The 20863-nt window shown below is 32.1% G+C and overlaps 5 protein-coding genes across 6 annotated transcripts; 3 read left to right on the top strand and 2 right to left on the bottom strand.

Annotated features, from left to right (window-relative positions):
• The first annotated feature begins 80 nt into the window (after positions 1-80).
• Positions 81-3239, top strand: LOC138178237 (lipid scramblase CLPTM1L). The gene is made up of 8 exons (XM_069109887.1): positions 81-657; positions 929-1049; positions 1125-1345; positions 1445-1730; positions 1802-1990; positions 2069-2244; positions 2314-2565; positions 2637-3239. Exons 1-8 carry the CDS (start codon positions 404-406, stop codon positions 2725-2727), a joined length of 1590 nt encoding a protein of 529 aa, XP_068965988.1. The 5' UTR covers positions 81-403; the 3' UTR covers positions 2728-3239.
• Positions 3240-3311: 72 nt separating this feature from the next.
• On the top strand, positions 3312-9219 carry LOC138178230 (rifampicin phosphotransferase-like). The gene is made up of 18 exons (XM_069109871.1): positions 3312-3987; positions 4057-4178; positions 4248-4386; positions 4472-4652; positions 4730-4840; positions 4917-5141; positions 5203-5330; positions 5399-5730; positions 5804-5949; positions 6033-6299; positions 6369-6519; positions 6602-7141; positions 7205-7507; positions 7569-7958; positions 8056-8381; positions 8455-8539; positions 8613-8913; positions 8977-9219. The coding sequence occupies exons 1-18, from the start codon at positions 3858-3860 to the stop codon at positions 9036-9038; spliced, it is 3939 nt and encodes a 1312-aa protein (XP_068965972.1). The 5' UTR covers positions 3312-3857; the 3' UTR covers positions 9039-9219.
• Positions 9035-13341, bottom strand: Sec5 (exocyst complex component secretory 5). 2 transcript variants are annotated; one of them, XM_069109881.1, is made up of 12 exons: positions 12634-13341; positions 12250-12550; positions 11997-12192; positions 11425-11926; positions 11075-11364; positions 10813-10997; positions 10624-10738; positions 10262-10543; positions 9770-10003; positions 9505-9689; positions 9215-9426; positions 9035-9146 (listed from the first exon to the last, which is right to left on the bottom strand). In XM_069109881.1, the coding sequence occupies exons 1-11, from the start codon at positions 12740-12742 to the stop codon at positions 9240-9242; spliced, it is 2586 nt and encodes an 861-aa protein (XP_068965982.1). In that variant the 5' UTR covers positions 12743-13341; the 3' UTR covers positions 9035-9146; positions 9215-9239. The 2 variants fall into 2 exon arrangements, with proteins under 2 accessions (XP_068965982.1, XP_068965981.1); XM_069109880.1 differs by having other exon boundaries at positions 9770-10096; positions 12634-13340.
• Positions 13342-13704: 363 nt separating this feature from the next.
• Akt (AKT serine/threonine protein kinase) lies at positions 13705-17509 on the top strand. Its single transcript, XM_069109886.1, has 7 exons — positions 13705-14004; positions 14347-14614; positions 14706-14943; positions 15036-15233; positions 15304-15574; positions 15656-15892; positions 15991-17509. The coding sequence occupies exons 1-7, from the start codon at positions 13923-13925 to the stop codon at positions 16329-16331; spliced, it is 1635 nt and encodes a 544-aa protein (XP_068965987.1). The 5' UTR covers positions 13705-13922; the 3' UTR covers positions 16332-17509.
• On the bottom strand, positions 17416-19854 carry LOC138178238 (acid phosphatase type 7). Its single transcript, XM_069109888.1, has 8 exons — positions 19733-19854; positions 19237-19655; positions 18948-19142; positions 18543-18870; positions 18277-18459; positions 17996-18215; positions 17734-17928; positions 17416-17658 (listed from the first exon to the last, which is right to left on the bottom strand). The coding sequence occupies exons 2-8, from the start codon at positions 19334-19336 to the stop codon at positions 17557-17559; spliced, it is 1323 nt and encodes a 440-aa protein (XP_068965989.1). The 5' UTR covers positions 19337-19655; positions 19733-19854; the 3' UTR covers positions 17416-17556.
• Between the last annotated feature and the right edge of the window lie 1009 nt (positions 19855-20863).

Below are 20863 nucleotides of genomic sequence, written 5' to 3'. Positions count from 1 at the left end.
TTATAAAACAGATAAATTCCAAAATAAATAAATTCCATTATTAAAATATCGTTTGCGCTCTTTTTGGTTCATTTAGTCGTCATCAGATGGCGTTCGTATCCTGCTTTCACGATGGATTATGCACGTACCGCCGTCACCGCTGATTGTCCCGTTACAATTTTTTTGATCATATTCTATACGTTTTTGAACCGATAATGTATTAAAATACATTACATACTAATATACTGGTATCAATAACATGTTAATGAACTTGAATGTGTTAAGTGTATACTGAAGTGAAACGAAATAACATACAAATATTCACGGTTATGTATCGTATGGAACGCGATATCAACTGAGTTTTTCGATTCGCTTAGTTGAAGACGAATGATGTCAAAAATATTTTAAGGAAGAATTTGTAAAAATGCAGTGGCCATCCTTTACCCTTATATTAACGAAACTATTTCTGGCTTATATCGTTTATTCGATTTATAATTTGTCTCTGTTGTTCGTGGCACCGGCTTGTGAAGAAGGCAAACCATGCCTGACGTCGTATTTAAGTCAAAAACAACAACTGCAATTGCGAATTTACAGTTCCGCCGACAAATATCCTACCGAACAGCAGATCGATTTCGTATACGCTAGTGAAAATTTCAATTATACACACACAAATAGTCTGTGAGTAGATATTCTCTATTTATGCACTTGTGAGAAAATTAAAAACTGCAGAATACATGTAATATAAATACAGTAAAAGTAAATATATAAAATATTCAAAATATAACACTCGTTATAATATTTTGTGAACAAAATAAATGCTTTGGTTACATTACATTTCTTGAGATAAAAGTACGAATTTGCATAAATATCCTTTACCGTTTATCTATAAACATTAAATTTTATATGCATGCGCCTCTCTTTATATGCAAACGTTATATTTTTCTTTCAGTCCATTAACTTTGAATGTTCCACGCAAGACACGAAATAATGGAACATTGTTTTTGCATATTATCGTTGCACCGATGCTTCCTTCTAGGAAGTATGCAAAAGGTATTACCAATATACAGAAGGTATGAAAGATAATATGAATTTTATTTTTATATATAAGCTTTTTATGTATACATTTAACAATGTAACTATTGTAGGATCCATATGTATCTTACATTCCTATTAAAATGACCCAATATACCATTCCTGAAGCAGAAGCTTTCAATCTATTAGGTGAGAGAAATTCAAATCCCAAGAAGAAGCAAAATTTTGTAAATCCAGTGACACATATTAAGAGTCGCGTAACATTTACAATAATGACTGATGATGTGAAGCTACCTGTGCATAATGTACCTGTGGAACTTGTGAATCACTTAAAGTATATTAGCATTATTTACATATATTTTAAGCATTGATATTATATAACATTAGTATTTTCATTATTTAAAAAAAAACATTAGAATTTTCATTATTTCAGAATCATACAAGGCAGAACATTTTTACCTATAATTAACTGTGACTTTTTACAAACCAGACATCGTGACTTAGTGAAAATCATGCCTCAGAATAATACAGTTAATATCACGTTGCAATATTCTCCAATTTCTATTGGGAAGTTAAGGTTGCTGTTGCATGTGGAAGCTACTATGCAAAATTTAAAAACTCTTGGATTTTCTGATAAGGATGTAGATGAAGTAAAAGGAATTTTTGCAGATACCAACATATATATTCTAGGAGGAACTTTTCTTATCGCAGCCATTCATGTATGTAAACTAAAACATAACTACAACATAGTCTGAAATATAATTTAATACAACATTTTATATTTCTGTAGCTGCTATTTGACTTCCTTGCTTTTAAAAATGATGTGAGTTATTGGAGAAGGAAAGATAATCTTGTGGGCCTTAGTAAATGGACTGTTGTATGGCGAGGATTTAGTCAGACTGTTATTTTCCTTTACTTACTAGACGAAGGTTCGTCTCTACTTGTCCTAATCCCTATTGGAATTGGATCTATTATCGAGGTAATGGTAAACTGTATACATGTAGCTGTTAGTATTTTACATACTCTTTTTCTTTTTTATGTTCTTTTTTCTCAATAGATGTGGAAATTAAAAAAAGTGTTGAGACTTAGGCTTAAAAACAATAATAACAACGATATAGCTGAAGTAAGAACAAGAGAATTCGATGCTGAAAGTATGCATTACTTAAGTTATTTATTGTATCCTCTTGTTATCGGCGGTGCAATCTATTCTTTACTTTATCAACCACACAAAAGGTATACAACTGTATGTAACTAGAAATTGATGTATGTAAATATCTATGCATATAATGTTTTGAATTTCAGTTGGTACTCGTGGAGCATAAACTCCTTAGTAAACGGTGTTTATGCATTCGGGTTTTTGTTCATGCTTCCGCAACTTTTTGTAAACTACAAACTAAAATCCGTGGCACATCTACCATGGAGAACGTTCATGTATAAAGCATTCAATACATTTATAGATGACGTCTTCGCATTTATCATTTCAACACCAACCGCGCATAGAATAGCGTGTTTTAGAGATGACGCAGTTTTTCTCATTTACCTTTATCAACGATGGTGAGTCAGGAACTTTTATGTTTTATGTAACTGTATGTAGATTTTACTCTGACAAATGTCATCATTTATAGGTTGTATCCGGTAGACAAATCTCGTCCAGATGTTGATGTTATTGGCGAGGAAACTGTTAATTCTGAAAATTTAAATAAAAAGACCGACTAAGATGAATACTCAATTTCTAGTATCTCTTTAAATATGTGCATTTGAAATTACTATGACATTGAATGATGTTTCACTATTGCATACCGATATGAATGCCTAAATGGTATGACTTTCATAATATTTTAGAAGTAACCTCTTGTTATATACGCATTTACATCGCTAAACGACAGAACTGATATATACCGATCTTTCATTGTGATATATTAGAAAAAGATTGTTAAAGCGTGAAAATATAATGAAGAATATTTCTTTCACTTTGTATGATTTTTATATGATTTTTACAACGAAATTTTATAAATAGTATCATGTGTATCATTTGAAGACGTTTAAATTGATTTAAATATTTTACGAATTTTTTATAATTTTAAATGATTATATAATATAACAAGATTGTAAGCAATAATATAATCTCCAGACAAAGTCTAAAACGGTGCAGATGAGAATTTAGTTGATTTTAATTGATTTAATTAAATTTAATTCGTGAGAATTAAATTGATTTTCTTTCAAATTATCTATAGCCAGCTATTATCATATATTTTTTAATTGAAATTATTAGACATATATTTGTATGATTGATAGCATTAGATTTAAGATACTCTAAAAGATACTCTGTGTTTTGAAGTATATTGGTGTTATATAATTATTTTTCAAGGTCGCCTTTGGAATGTGTCATTCAAGCTATTCGCGGATAGCAATTTGCTGTCATTACATATACTTACATATATATGTGTGTGTATATATATATATATATATATATATATATATACACATATATACTTGTGTTCAGTTACATTGCATGTTTGCAATTGATTGAAATGTTATTTATATGGTCGCAAGATAAGATTGCGTACCTGCGCGGAAAATATTTAAATTGAAAAATTTATAGAAGTTTAATAATGATTGCTAAAATGTGCGTTTTTACACATGCAATCAGCATTTATCTATCAAGTAATGATAAGTGATTGATAATCAATCAAGATTATAGAAACCAGCAATATCGTGAAGAAAACAATACAGATAAACTTTTTATCAAATTTCATTGCTACTACTTATTTTAACGGCAGAAGTGTGTAATAAAATAACATTCTCACTAATCAGGAAACAGTCCATTAAAAAACAACTAATTCACAATGATAAGTGTCCCATTTGTTTTTAAAATTTTACTTTCTATCTTTTTACCATTGTGGCTATATGTTTGGATTAGTAGAACAGTTAAAAAATATAATACATCATGTTTAGACTTGAAACAAAATATTCCAAGTAAGTATCTTTTATTAATTCGCATAGATAAAATAGGTATGCATATACATTACTAAAAATTACTTTTAGGTATTTATTTCTTAATAAAATATTGGTGGGCAGAATATTGTATTAATAGGATAGGAAAGAAAGAAGGACATTCAGATTATGAAAAAAGTCACTTAGAAAATTCGAAAATTAAAGATAAAAATGTAAGTATTTTTTTTTATTAAGTTAGGAAGTGTTATTAAATTTATCCAGAATGACTTTTATTTGTTTAGAGTGCCAACAGCATATTTTTTTATGGTGCAGATCAAAAAGGGAATTCTTTAGTAATTAAATTTACTCGTAGAGCATTCAAAATAGCAGAAATATCATTGCAACTTGTTACATCTGATGGTCATCTATATGTCTTGCCTGGTATGAAAATGTTCATGATGTATCATGAATTTCTTTTTTCTTTAGTAACTAAGAGTACAAAATAATTTAAAAATTCTTTTGGCAGAATATCCTGATACAACTTTAACAAGTAGCCTAACTCAGGAATGGACAGCAGGTGGTCTAAAAATTGAATTTTTAGATTTTCAAAAACGTTGCAGGATAATTTACAATGGAATGCTTAGAAACTTAACTCAGGGTGATGAATGCAATGATGATAATGTTGAACATGTTCGCTTCAATTTTATGTAATAAATAGCGTCAATTAATTAATAATTAGGTTAGTTAAGTTTTGGGAACTATATTAATAATTTTTTTTAATTAGATTTATTGCGAATTCCCAACCATTAAGATGGCCAGAAGATTGGAGTTCAAAATTACATGCAGAAGCATTAGCTTGTGAACCTTGGAAGAATCCTGACTGGATAAATAAAATGTATTCAATAATTATAAAAATGCTATTGTATATTATTGTTCTATTCACTTAAATAATTCACCTCTGATTTTTACAGAAAGTTACTTGAGTATACAGGTTTTGATCAATGGGGATCTATACTAGGTCAAATAACATATAAAGATGGATCTGTCTCTTCACTGTATTTGCGCGGACTTCGTCAATATCGTTGGGGGAAGCATGAATCTTATGAATTTTATGAATCAGTTACTTTATTTGGAGTAATGTTATATGGCGCTATGTATTATCTTAATATGAGTAGTACAAGATGTAGTTTTCCACAGTAAGTTGAATAACATATTATGATTAAAATTGCTATATTGAATGAAAATTCTTAATTTCAGAATACAGTTTGGTCAATATAGAACTAATAATGAAAGTATAGCAGAGATTAGCAAGATAGGACTCAAATTATCCGATTTTAAACAAAGAAAGCTTAATAATAATTTGGAATATAAAACATGGTTCATAGGTAAATTGAAATTGATTGAATATATTTCTTATAAAACTTGTAGATAATTGTTGTACATTTAATTTCAGCTGAAAATAAAAAGTACGATATTATCATAAAACCTAATAAGGCAATAACTTTATATTATGGCCAACCATGGAATTCGCTAAACAAAATTTTTACTGTGAAGTTAGAAATGAATGGAAAATTAGGTGTTGGATTAATGCAATTATGGTCTCTCTACAGTGGATCATATAAAGCAAAAGTGAATCCACCTTTACAACTGTTAAAACAACCTAGTATTTCTGTGCAAAGAAACGATTATGTTGTATATTTTAATGATGGAAAATGTCAAAATGAAAATATTGTCGGAGGAAAAGGATTTTCTCTTGCAATGTTAACTTCTGTTATAGATACTGATGTGAGTCGTGATACAGATTTTATTGTTTTATTCTAAGTTCTTAAAATATTCTAACATGCTGCAACTTTTATAGTTTGTTGTGCCAAAAGGATTTTGTGTGACTGTTTTTGCCCTTGAATTGCAATTACATAGACATAAAGAATTGCAAGAAATAATTAATGATATCGAGAATGTTAGTGTTGGGAAAAAAGATGGTGATCTCCAAAAATATTGTGATGAGTAAATTACCTTGCTTAATGCTATTATAGAATATTGAATATTTTGTTACTAAATAAATAGTATTAATTATTTTTTATTTTTAGAGCTATGCGTATCATCGAATCGACTCCTATTATTGACGAAGTAAAAGATGCAATTTTAAAAGCAATAGAGAACATAGAGTCAGAAGACAATGATGATAAATCATATAGGTATGCGATAAGATCTAGTGCTGTAGGTGAAGATAGCGAAGAAACTTCGGCTGCTGGCCAAAATTCAACTTATTTAAGTATCCAGGGTGAAGATAATATCATCAAGAGCGTAGCTAAGTGTTGGGCGAGTTTGTTTTCGTATCAAAGTGTCAAATACAGGTAACATGATAATATAATTAACTTTCATAATATTTTTAATACTTATGTATTAAATAACTTATATATTAGAAAACAACATGGGATGTTTGTAAAGACATCTATGGGCGTATGTGTACAAAAGATGGTAAATGCTAGTGCTGCAGGTGTTATGTTCACCAGACATCCGACTACTGGAGACCCGTCAAATATTCTTATTACAGCTAATTATGGATTGGGAGAGGTAAGATTAAAGTAACAATTACAATATAAATCATAAAAATAATATATAAAAAAAGCAACTAATGGACTTTCTATCTTCTTAGTCTGTTGTTTCAGCAACAGTTGAACCAGATACAATAATTGTTCATAAAAGTTGGAATAATGAATTGACTGTAACAAGTTCAGTAGCAGGGAATAAACATCAAAAGATGCTAGCAAGTGAAAATGGAGTTATTACAATTGAACTCAATGACCAAGAAAATAAAACAATTTGTTTGTCAGAAAAAATTGCTCTGCGTTTAGCTACTATAGGGGTAGATTTGGAAATGTTATTTGGTAGTGCCAGAGATATAGAATGGGCAGTAGTCAATGAAAATATTTATTTACTTCAAGCACGACCTATCACCACTTTATATACGTGGACAGATTTTGAGTTAATGCACGAATTGGATTCATGCGTCCCAAGCGATATTGATACACTTACATTTGCTAATGTAGGCGAAGTATTTCCATATCCAATATCACCTTTATCGATTTCTATACAGAACAGAGCACTTAATTCGTCAATGGCTACCGCATTTCAATCTTCAGATCGTATTTTCTTTCATATCGTTGCTATGAAATGCTGCATAAACTATTATAATGTAAGTAGTATTATGAATTTAATAAAAAAACATACCTCTAAAAGACATTCATTATTATCGCAGATGTTTTTACGAAATCCTAGTAAAACTATAACACTTTTGAACAAAGTCACAGATATAGCTATTTGCGGAGCTGTTTTAGTCACACCAGAAACGTTGAAAGTTGCTTGTGATAGAAACGGCATATCTAGTCGCCTAGATCGAATTTTGATCCTATATGACATGGTAAAGGATGCAATGAAAAATAGCGCAAAAGTAAAAACTGCACAGAAGATTCGTCAAAATTTAAATTTAAATGCAGAAGATTTTCATACCGCATATAGTTTATATAATGAAATTAATCAACATAAAGATGAATTTTTAATGGTGGGTATATTCAGATATTTGAAAATTTTCAATGGATTATGTAATTTCACAAAACTTTTAGGCAGCAGAATGTCATATGCATGCATCAAGAGTTAGTGTTATTTATCAAATTTTTGCAATGGGTTTACTAACAAGTGGCTACAAGGACCTCGTGCAAGAGCACTTTTCAGATATCTCAATTTTGTTAGGTTCTTGTAGCGATATTGTTAGTGGTGAAGTGGTAACAGGACTTAATAAAATAGTGCATTATATTAAGATGAATGAAAAAGGCGAAGAATTTAAAAAAGTTGATCCTAGTAAGGGTATCGATTGGTTAAAAATTAATTGCCCACAAGCTGCAAAGGAATTGGATAATTTTCTTAAAGAGCATGGATATAGATGCATTCAAGAAATGGATTTTATATCAGAACCATGGTCTCTTAGACCTCAAGATCTTATTAGTACACTTCAGGTAAGCTGAATCATTGGAATATCCATCATTATTGGAATATGCAATATCATTGGAATATATAACGAATATATTATAAAAAAATTAATTATTTTGCTAGGTCATGATGACGGCTGTAAAACAGAATAGTTCAAGCAAATCACTTAATCCAGAGGAGACAGTGGCGCAATTGAAGTCACCAAAGTCGAAACGTATTAAATGGATTTTGAAAAAACTTGTACCCCTATGTAGACAAGCTGTCGTTCGTCGAGAAATGACGAAATCAATATTTGTATATGTTATACATATATTTAGGCTAGCTTATAGAAGACTAGGAAAATTGATGGTTTTGGAAGGATATCTACCTAGCGAAGACTTAATATTCTTTTTAACGAACGAAGAAATAAGGAAATTATTAAGTCATCACGATACAGCATTAGTACAAAAGTAATAAAATCATTAAATAAAATTTTATTTTTCTTTTGAATTATTATATTGATATACTTTTACGATTTTTTAGAGCTTCACGTAGGAAAAGAATATTTCCTCAATTAAAAAAAATGGAATATCCAGAAGTTAATACTGGAATGCCAATTCCTATGAAGGTAGATTGATATATTATTTTTTGTATGAGTACTATTTATATATAAAAATTGTAAAATTGTTTCTATATTGCAGAGTAATGTAGATATAGTAGTAGATGAAAAATCTGAAAAAATTCAAGGAATGTCGGTATGCGGAGGCTCTGTTCTTAACAGAGCATGTGTAATCACGGATGTATCAGAAGCACATACGATACAACAGGGTGATATTTTAATTACTCATGCTACCGATATTGCTTGGAGCCCATACTTCCCATTATTGAGCGGTATAGTTACAGAATTAGGAGGACTTATAAGTCATGGAGCTGTAGTAGCTAGAGAATACGGCCTTCCATGCATAATTGGAGCTAAGAAAGCTACACAAATATTTCAAACAGGTAACATATTGTTGTTTCTAAAGAGAATTAAAAACAAACGCTAAAATATAAATAAATTTGTAGGAGACACTGTGCTATTAACCGCGGATACTGGTGTTTTGCAGTTGGTGAAGAAACATGATTAAAAAGGTTACAATTTTTATTTTCTCTTGTATCATATGTGTTTATATAATTTAACAATTCAAGGTGAAATTTGTTTCATTTATTCACATTAATAGTGATGAATGTGCAAACTGCAATAAAGGAATCTATTGTAATAATATTTAAAAAGATGACAATAACAATTACAATAAATACTTACTTAGATTCTTAAGTTATTATTAAAGCTATACAGTAGTGACGCGATTAGGATCGGCAATCAATGTAGGAGTATTATTGGTTGCATCATTGGCAAGACACGATAGTTGCAAATGCATAGACGTTTTTACTTTTACGAACAACATGTCGATTCGCGCATAGTCGTCTTTGTGAACTGGTTTCGGTATTGCAACTAGTGCTTCTTCAAAGAAATCTCTACAGATCAAAAATTAAAATATTAGTATCTCCTTTATTTGTGTAACTAAAAAAAGGAAATACCAAATAGATTATTACTTTGCTCTCGGTGTACTGTAAGACTGTAAGGCACTCCGCAGGAGTGTAATATCTGTACGTGCTTGTACAATTCCGGCCGGTCCGAATTGAGTAACACACGACATGAGTCTTGCAAGTTCTTCCGCTACTGTCTCAACTATGTGAGAGAGTACTCGATATAGTAAAGCTGGTGCGACACGGCGCACCTATAAAAAAAATCAAATTGCAATCACAAAAATTGCATTAAACGATTAAAAATTGCTTAAGAATGTAAAACGATAGATACCTCTGCGTGAACTGCAATTAAATTTGCTAGGATTTCTTGCGCATATGGTCTCACGTGAGTAGGTTCAGTCTCAAAATCCCATTCTAGTCCACCCAGATACATACTTGGTTCAATTGTGCCAACTAATGGGTCACAACGACGTTCCAAATATGCATCCAGTACAGCCGCGTCCAGTGTACCCAGTTGCGTCCAATCGGAACCCCATCCATCCGCATCTGACAAACTTGGATAACCCTGATCCTTCAATGCGTCTCGAATTCTTGGTAGGATGGTGTTCAGTGTATAACGAATATTACTTAATGAGATTAAGAGGTATTGTTCCCACGTCTGATAAAAAATTCAGAAGTAATGCTAAAATATAGCACTGACTTCAAAAGATGCTACAAATTTTTGTACTTTTTTCTAACGACAATTAATATATAGACTATCTTTCCTGAAATAAATGGTCTTCTCTATAAACATACCACGCTGCAAGTATGCTGTAAAACTTACTGGGCCTTGATGCTTGTTATTCTTGCTTTTATAGCCAGAAGGAGAACCAACTAATTGAGATACAGACGATTCGTCAACATCTAGAGCTGCCTCGCAGCCACTGAATGCCAATCGCTGTAGGCAATATCGTGTGAACGTTGTAAACAGTGCCTGGATAGAATGATAGTATAGAAGATGATGAGCAGGATTAGCAAATAAAGGTTCTTCTCGAGGGCCACAAGCAACTACTGTATCGCGCGCCCGCTTTGCGACTTCTATAACCATTTCTTCAAACAGATATGGCTATAAAGACAAAAATGAACAAATTTAACAAAACAATATATGTACATATAGCATTTTTATAAACAAGATCCAATTGTTACCACTTTCGTAACGCCACCGTCTTCATTTAAATATTCAATTTGCCACGTTTCTTTTTTATATAATGTTGCTATGTTTCCTTTTGTTTGTTTAAATAGAGTATGAAAACACTCCAGCCTAATTTGAAAAATTTGAATTCATTATATGACGAAACTAAAAAATATTAACAAAATAGTAACAATATTTTGTACCTCAAGTTAAGTATAAATTTTCCGAAAATATCTAATGCCTCATTTGGTAAATCCAAATGAATCAATGAAGCGTACATTTGTCTAATCCTACGCAAGATATGTAAAAGCCATACAGCATCCAAATCATCGCCACATGTATTTTTCAAACCTTCCATTGCATGCTCCATGCTTGACAGTACTAGGTTCTGTGTCGAAATAATTAATTTTTTGTGACAGGGTTAAATTTTTTTACGATGTTCACTTGATAAATAATTTAATGTACCTTGAAAGGTGTCTGTTTTTCTGCATCCACTGCAACATGTAACTGTCCTGTAAAGTAGCTCTGACCCAATCTCCATAAGTCTGGTAGTTGTTCGACAATTATATCACAAATTGTTTCAATACATGATATTTCTGGGGGAATATTAGTCTCATCATTTTTGTTCGATTTTGATTGTTTACTGTTCTGTATTGACTTTGCTTTGTTCCAATCCTCTCCATTTGAATTATCCACTTCCAAATGTTCTTGTATACAATTGGTAATACTTTTTTTCAAGTAATTCGAATGTGAAACTGGAAAAGGTAATTATTAGCTTTAGCAAACATGTAATATACAATATTATAGATAAATACCTATAGCATCCCAAGCTGGATCTCCTTCAGCTTCCAAATTAACAAGATTTCTAATTATTTTCTTATGTTCCTCCAGACTGAAGGGCATTTCTTCAAGTTTATTTCTTAAATGTGCTTTTAACATGACAATTCTGTTATCAATTTCATTCAGTACTTTTTTAAAAACTTCGACTTCTGTATTTTTAAATAAATTTTTTACTCTCGTGTAATCGTTAATTACAAGATCATAATTGCCCCGTTTTATGTTCTTTTCTATATTAATTGGCATACAAAAAAGAAACTTATATCTCTGCATTACAGACAATGCATTTCTCGTTGCATCTGCTCTGTCCCTTCTTGCTAGCACATCGTCAAATAATTTATTAGCCTCTGACATGGACTGTTTAATAGCTTTTTCTAACTTTTCAGTGGGATCACTGCCATATGTTTTTATATCTGTTTCAAATTGTTCTTTTAATAATGTTATTGTATCTAATTGTTCCATTACAGACCCTACATTAGCCTACAAAAATATAAACGAGATACTAAGTAAGGATATAAATATTAACTTGTCTCCTTAATTTAACAATCACCTTTAAAAATGATAGTTGACCCTCTTTTTGGGAATTCACTTTTCTTTTGAGAAAAGCCAATCCAGCCCTTAAATCTTCAAAAGTAGTAGCATGGTGATGTTGCAATAAGAACCAACCAGGGTGAAATTTTTCACTAGTAAGATCTCCACTACCTTCCCCAAAAAGTTCCATTAATTCATCTTCAGGGAACTTCTTACTACAAAGTGATACATTAAAGAATTTCTGTAAACTCAAAGATGTTATATAAACATACTCATTGCCTTCTACGCTTAAACCTAAAGGGTCTTCTTGTTGATAATTCGTTGGAGAGAGTGTTCTTCTCCCCCAGACAAAACTCTGCATCGGAGCTTCCTCCACCCATACTGCGGATTCTTTCATAGGACCTATCGTTTCATGATAACCACGGAATTGTACGGTTGATGTTCCTGGTCCTCCACTGCGTGTAGTTACTATAATATCACCCCGACCTTTACAAGGTCCTGATCTGGCAATGATCTTATTTGAAGATTTCCATTCTGCTGATAAGAAGCAATCACATCCGCATATTGTTAGACCTAAATACATTAAAATTTCCATTGATGAAAAAGTTTCTTTACCATTAACAATATAAGTGAGTAACTTGAAAAGTGAAATTAACCTATGAGATCTTGAGCTTTGTTACCCAGAAATTCACCGCGAACAATCACACGGGTACCTGGAGGTCCTTCCTTAGGAGATACTCCCGTTACCACTGGCGGTGGACCCATCTCATTAATTTAATATTTTAATCCAAAATTCTACTATCTTCGAGTAAACAAATATTGATTACACATAATTCTAATTTTAATAATCAAACAGGTTTGAAATCCTGCCTTCAGTCCGATAGACAACGATTACCATTTTTTTATAAACTTTTCTCAAATCTTATCTTCTATACTAATTCATGAAGAGACAAGTAAGTTAGAGGGAAGAAAAATCACTGTCAAAGCGAGTGACGGCCGATAACCCAGTGACAAACGTGATTGTCGATGCGATAGAGTGGAAGGTAGACAAATTTTATAAAACACATCGAAACTGAATACATATTCACGATAAAGTCATTATACCACAACGATATTGAAAATGATTTAAAATAACTTTGAATTAACTTTATCGATAAAAGATATTCATTTCCATGTAAATTACGGCCGTGCTACGCCTTTTGATTAGTTATCTATAGCTGTCGATAGGCATCTATATCATCACTAGAGCTGTTATTATATTATATATATCTATAGATTTTTATATTTAATTCTATTAGAATAGTATACGACTCTGGAATTTGTGTCTATATTTTAAATAGAATTAATAGAAAATTGTTACGTAAGCTCAAAAATATTATAAGCAACTAATAATTTCTAGAGATCATAATTAAAATATAGTAATCGGAACGTAATGTAATAATGCACAATATTTGAGAAAATACGTTTATTTTTTATTAAAATTCGTATAATCATACATAATAATGTAGGTCTAAAATACACATACATATATATATATATATATATAATAAATCATAATAAACAAAGGGTTTTGCGCATGCTTGTCCGAAAGGATAGAATATATATAGAAAGGTGTAAGCGTCATCAATATCCGTATCGATAACCCTAGGTTGACTCAAAGTAGACAGGCATCGTTCAATGAAAATTCTTCTTTATTTGTAATCGATTGCTGCGCCATCTCCGGTATACGAGGAAGCAATGCTAGTTTTAGTTAGTGCGCATTAGTGTGTCTGTCGATCACAGAGTATAAGTTGAGTTTACCTGCCAAACGTGTATCTATGATTGCTCAAGTTTGTATACTCGTGCCATTCTCGGTGTTGTATTTCGACAATTTTCCTGGAATATTCCGGCTAGACAGGGACACCGAGTATCCGCATAGTGTGTGCAAGTGCGCATTAAAGGAGTTATGGGAGACGCAGCGATGAACGTCGCAGCGTCCGGTGGCGGCGGTCAGCGTGTCGTTAAGGAAGGCTGGCTGCAAAAACGCGGTACTACAGAGCAGTTTCATAATATTTATGTTTACTTCTTTCCTTCATTTCGATCGGGCCGAGTCCAAATTGAAATAACCTCTTCTCATTTTCTCAAATCTTCTCCTTTTTTATCGTATCCCTCCTTTTAATAATTAAACGTCAAGATTAAAAGTAATTTTTTCATGAGAATTTTAGAAAGCAGAATTACTATAATATTAAAGTATTAGACTGTTCGTTTGAACTTTGGTCATTATCTTGAACTAAATAGATATTATTTACATATTTTGTAAAGGATAAATAAAATGCTTGATATTTATAGAGGTGATAAATTAAAGATGACTTTTTATTTGTTATGTGTAGGAGAGCATATAAAAAATTGGAGGTCAAGGTATTTTGTTTTGCGGGACGATGGTACTTTAGTTGGGTTCAAAGCTAAGCCGGATCAACAAATGGCAGCTGCGGCACAGCCACTGAACAATTTTACTGTTCGTGGTTGTCAAATCATGTCTGTAGATAGACCTAAGCCTTATACTTTTGTCATAAGAGGTTTGCAATGGGCTGCTGTAATTGAGAGGACGTTTCATGTAGAAACAGAACAAGAAAGAGAAGATTGGGTTGCAGCAATAAGGTTTTGAATTAGACAGAATAACATACTTTGCAAGCCTATAGATTTCTGAAAATATATAAATATTTCTGTCATCTTTTATTTTCTTTTATAGATATGTAGCTGCTAGGTTAGCAAGCGAGAAACAAAGTCAACAACAGCCTACGCAGATGCAACATTCATCCTCGTCTGAAGATGTTGATATGGAATCTTCGGGAGGTGGTAGGTCAGACTCGTGTGGATCTGTCGGAGTAGTGTCTTCGGATGTAGATGGTGGCAGTATTGATGAACTATCTGCAAAATTTAGTGTTCAAGGAACATCGAATAGTAAAAGTACAGGGAAAAAAAAAGTAGTATGTATATAATTGGTGTTGTTCTCTACACATATCATTCTAAATCTAGATATTTTGCATTTAATAATACATTTTCTGATCTTCCATTTCAGACTCTTGAAAATTTCGAATTTTTGAAAGTTCTGGGAAAGGGCACATTTGGGAAAGTAATCCTTTGCAGAGAAAAGGCAACAGGCCATTTATATGCTATTAAAATATTACGAAAAGAAGTTATTATTCGTAAAGACGAAGTCGCGCATACACTTACTGAAAATAGAGTACTGCGAACTACGAATCATCCGTTCCTAATTGTATGTAGTTTATATATTGTTATATCGTCCTTGCACATATAAGGATAATTAATGTTTTTTTAATTTGCAGTCTCTAAAGTATAGCTTTCAAACAGCGGACAGGCTGTGCTTTGTAATGGAATATGTAAATGGCGGAGAGTTGTTCTTTCATTTAAGACGTTCTCGTGTGTTTGGCGAGGATCGTACTCGGTTTTACGGTGCTGAAATAATTTCAGCATTAGGTTACCTTCATTCGCAGGGTATCATTTATCGTGATCTCAAATTGGAAAATCTTCTCTTAGACAAGGATGGACATATTAAAATAGCTGACTTTGGATTATGTAAAGAAGATATAACGTACGGTAAATAGCTGGTGCATACTCAAATATGAATTTGTAAATTTGAAAATGGTAAAAAATACCGATAACATTTCAAATATTCAGGGAGAACGACGAAAACATTCTGTGGAACTCCTGAATATCTTGCACCAGAAGTGTTAGAAGATAACGATTACGGACGAGCCGTAGATTGGTGGGGAGTCGGTGTCGTTATGTATGAAATGATTTGTGGTCGATTACCTTTTTATAATAAGGACCATGAGAAGCTTTTCACGCTTATTGTAATGGAAGAAGTAAGATTTCCTAGAACGATTAGCAATGAAGCAAAAGACATGCTTGGTGGTAAGTAGGTGGTAAATTGAATTGGAAACTCTAAATCTCGGGCGAAAATTCATCTTATGAAATTGATGGATTTTGTTAAGCTTTTAATTTGTTTTCAGGATTACTTATAAAAGATCCGAGTAAAAGATTAGGTGGTGGACCTAACGATGCGAAGGAAATTATGGATCATGCATTTTTTTCGTCAATAGATTGGTCGGATCTTGTACAGAAAAAAATTCCTCCTCCTTTTAAACCTCAAGTTACGTCTGACACAGACACCCGATATTTTGATAGTGAATTTACGGGTGAAAGCGTCGAACTTACGCCGCCTGATCAAGGATTTTTAGGTAGTGGAGGTGGTTTGAATTCGATAGCCGAAGAACAAGAGCATTTCCCCCAATTTTCCTATCAGGAAAGTCACTCAGCAGCAACATCTTCCATTGTTTCCATTAATCACTGACAGTATCAAGCTTTTCCTTTGTTTACATATTGAGATGTATGGCTACATGCATGAGAAAGTCATTCGATTACGACGAATATTTGCAGTTTGTCTACCAATTTGGAAGAATTTTTTTAACGCAGATAAATCGAAATATCAGTTATTTTCGCTAATTTATGATGCTTTTTTATGCATCTTTATAAGGTTTTAACACATATCTCCAATGGCAGATTCGTGTGTATGCGTGTAAGTATATACGCATACATACACATACTCATTGAAATTGTACATGAAAAAGTTATGTACTATAGGATCCAATTAAATTAATATTTATACCTGCTGAGTAGGTTCGCGGTGATATAACGGGGATTGAATGTTTTGTTAAACCGAAGGCAGAATAAGAAAGATAAGAAGCTTATCCTGTAAACTGTGTTACGTTATAAAGAGTGGCATGCTTCTTCTATATGGAAGAACGATATTTGATAATCGTAGCTACAGTTTCTTTTTTTAATGAAGATGGTGTTCAATATTTTCTGGCTTCGTTGTCAATTCTATCGCAATAATTTATAGAAGAGCAGTTCCTGGTTATTTTTTTAAATTCATTAGTCAAATATTATAGCAGAAGCCAAAATAGCAAATTACACTTGGCAAAGAGCCAGTCAATGGGCAAATGGATTTTCCATTTTAAAAGTAGCAGCATAGAAACATTAATAGCTTTAATTGAATTAGTATATAAATCTGAAATCAATTTCTAACATCAAAAGAAAGCGTCTCTTTGTTATACTACTACTACTACTGAATTTGGAAGTGTTCTTTTTTTCTTAGTACGAATTACACTATTCATCATGTATCATTGACAAATATTGATTTACTGTGAGAATCAGATGGAAATATGAAATGCTATCCTAATATTATATTATTAATATTATATGCTACAATGATTATATATATACATATATTTATATTTTAACAATTAAAGGATTATATTGTATGTATGCATTATTAATAATTTCCATCTCATTTGTAATTAGCAAATTTTTGTAGTTTATCCGTTTTTACGCAAGAAGGAATGGGAGAAATTTTTTACAATAGAATTAAAAATCAATTGTTTGAAGTTGGTAGATACGCAGTTTTGCTATTTACCACAAAAGAGCATGATACATTGTCGAAAAAGATAAACGATAAAAGTTATGTCTGTATATCGTTTTAATTACTTTGTCCTAAATTATATCTTATGTTCCATGTTTTATATTTTATTTGCAAGAAGATCCACATTGTACGATGGTAAGACATTATCCTTTATGAGCCAAACATGATCCAAAACTGCTCCTTCTTTGTCATCGGATACCTATTACCGATATATCGTTAAATGAATAGTAACAAATATTCGTTTCCTATTTGTTTTTCCCATAGTATATAATACCTGTTCGAGATAAAGATGAGTCTGATTATATGCTTTCATCCTGGTATATCCATAATCAGAACTACGGTACGCAGACCATTCTGGTTTATGTGGAATGAATTTTTCGCGACCTTCTTTACATCCTGCTGATCCAGTTACTACATGCACAGGTGCCTTGTAGTTTTTGTACGGATTTTCATAACTACCATTTTGTACCTAAAAATTATTTCACTTTATTTATTTTGAACGAATTTAAGGCGATATTTTCATGATGATAGATTACCTTAAAATTGTATATGGGCCACAAACGTTCATAACTATGTTCATGAGCCCATAATAATAAATCTACTTTGTACTTAAAGAAAAGATCCTCGAGACCAAACCAATTTATAATTGGCAATCCAACTCTTATCAAACTTTGATGATTGGTGCAGTCATCGGCATTAGCATTGCTGCAATACATTGGTCTGTGACCAAATACAACTATCCATGGTCTTTGTGCCCTATAAAATATTGTTATTAATTTATGTTGTATTCTGATAGAAAAACAACATACAAACTTACCTATTCTTTGGCATGTTTGCTTCTGTTAAATCTTTTTCTAACCAGTTATACTGTTTAACAAGTTGCTTTATACCATAATTCATAAAGTAATAAGCTTCTGTTTCAATTCCTATGAAGTGAACTGGTCCTACATTAAAGCTATACCATAAACCTTCAGAATCACCAGGCATTGTAAAACGTGACCTAATAGCATATTTATTTATTTTAACAATGAAGAAATTATAAATCAATAAATTGATAATCTTAAGCATAAAATATATCCTGACCTGTAATTACTGAAGTTATATTTCTCTTCATGATTACCAGGTACTGTCATATATGGTAAATATGCAGCCACTTCTTGTATTTGTTTCATAAATTCATCTCCAACACGTGCATTATCTGTATTCATGTCATATGCAAAATCTCCAATATGAATTGCTGCATCATATAGTCCACGTTGTGCTTCTTCTTGCAATCTAGGTAAACTTTGAGCATTTTCATTACCCATATCGCCAAAAATAACAATGTGAGGTGACCATTTTGCTGATACCTCGGGAGCAGTTTTTAGATAAAATATATTGGACCATCCATATTTGCTACCACAGTGATAAACTATTTGAAAAATTTATATACATATGTATATAGCTGATTTAAGATCCAAGAAATAAATAGAAAGTTAGTTTACTTACGGTAATTAGAATTAGGTTCTAAATTTTTTAACCATACTCTATGAATATATTGTTTTTGTTTTTCATTTCCACCATCAATAAATAAAGTAGAATTTCCTTGAGCTGTAAGGATTAATCCTCCTATTCCATATTCAACGACTGATTCATCAGTATTGTTTCTTGTGGTCCATGTTACAACAATGTCATGAATAGTATCTAGAAATTATAAGATATTTGTTAGTAATTAATTACAGAAGTCCTTTAAGGAAGTAGTGTAGTAAGAATATAAGTAATTTGGAATATGTTTTACCTCCATAGGATAAATGTACAGCTTCAGGTTGGTAGTAAATAACATTGCCTATTGCGACAGAAAACAAAGATAAAATAACCAATCCAATTGTCAAATCCATTTCTCATTAATTCACCAAGGACTGAAGTCACGTTGATGTATATCAGTCACGATGATATTCGATCAATTTATTTCTTCACTTATGAATATGTGAAAATGCTGACGTTTGTGGAAACTTTAAAATTCAGACAATAAGGTTTTGAATTGTGTTCAATCGAATACAAAGAAATACTGCATTTATAGGCTGTGTAACAAGCATTCAGTTAAACTTCAATCGCCTAAGATCGTGTATCAGCAATGAGTCAAGCATTATCAACAAAACTCCTATCAGCTGCTTAGCTTCTACCAACACTCTAAATTATAGAATGTTAAACATACTCCTAATTGCAAGGTTTTATTGAATTCCAGCATTATTTCAGTCGAAAACAAGATTCAAATTAACACTCTGACAAATTACCTGAAATGTTCAAGATCAGAATTCACGTGATAGCGCCATCTCGGCTATAAGTATGACTCTAATGTATTATTATCCATATTGCACAATGCACTTACGTCGAAGTATCCAAAAGATATGATAATTAATAGTAGCTTATATTCAACTACAAATTACCATTCATTGAATTCAAATATCACATCTGAAGAAGTACTATAATCATTCATATGCAACTGAAAGGAAAAATTTGGGATCACAATCAATATTTTTCATTTCTTCCTAAATATTGATAAGTGATATGTATTCCTAAATTAATTGAGTTAATGTTAGTCGTACATGATAGAAGTTGGCAGAAAGTAATGCTAGAAGTAGAGAGTGTAATTATGAAGTTAGCATCCCTTATATTGATCACGCGCTCTGTCAGTTCGTCTTCTCTTTTCTTCCCAAAGAGCTCTCCTATTCTATTGCTCTTGCGCGGGTACGTTTTTACACGTCCAGTATACAAGAACGGCCGTGTATAAATGAACTCATCGAACATTATCTGAAACGCAAGTTTTAACCTAAATTACATTTGTGATATCTCTCTTACATATTATTTATCACTTTTTACTATCTAGATATAAACTCGTATCAATAACTGCCTTTTTTAACAGAATTTCTCCCATCTTCAACATTAATAGCTCCTTATCTTTCATCAATTCTTTAGAATGAACAATTGAATTGCAAGACTCAATACATATACATAATTAAATAATCTCCCATTTATATAGTCCTATAAACAATACAAAAAATGTGTAAAAAATATACGTGTTTTGTTAGTATTTGAACACACATTTTTAAGAGTCGAATTGGTGGGGGAATCAATCCATACGTTATACTGCGAGCATTACCCTGTAATAGTGAATTTGATACAGTAAAATGCACTTACGTTGCTGACACGGAGGTGCAATTTGAATAAAAACGGGAAGAATCTTTTATGAAAATTGATAGAGTGAAAGGTAAAATCGACGAATTGGTAGGGTAAGTCGAAGATGGAGGGGTTGCCGCCACGAGAATGACGACGGCGCCGTGGCGGCCGCTACTGCCGCCGCTTCGCGGCGAGGGATGGAGATCAGCGGACGACAAGCGATGTCAGGGCTGCTGCCGCCGTCGGTT

This window comes from Bombus flavifrons, chromosome 3, assembly GCF_040668555.2.
Source record: "Bombus flavifrons isolate JBK064 chromosome 3, iyBomFlav1_principal, whole genome shotgun sequence".
In the NCBI taxonomy this organism is placed as follows: Eukaryota; Metazoa; Arthropoda; class Insecta; order Hymenoptera; family Apidae; genus Bombus; species Bombus flavifrons.
The sequence above is the reverse complement of the archived record's forward strand: the minus strand, read 5'-3'. Positions and strand labels throughout refer to the sequence as shown.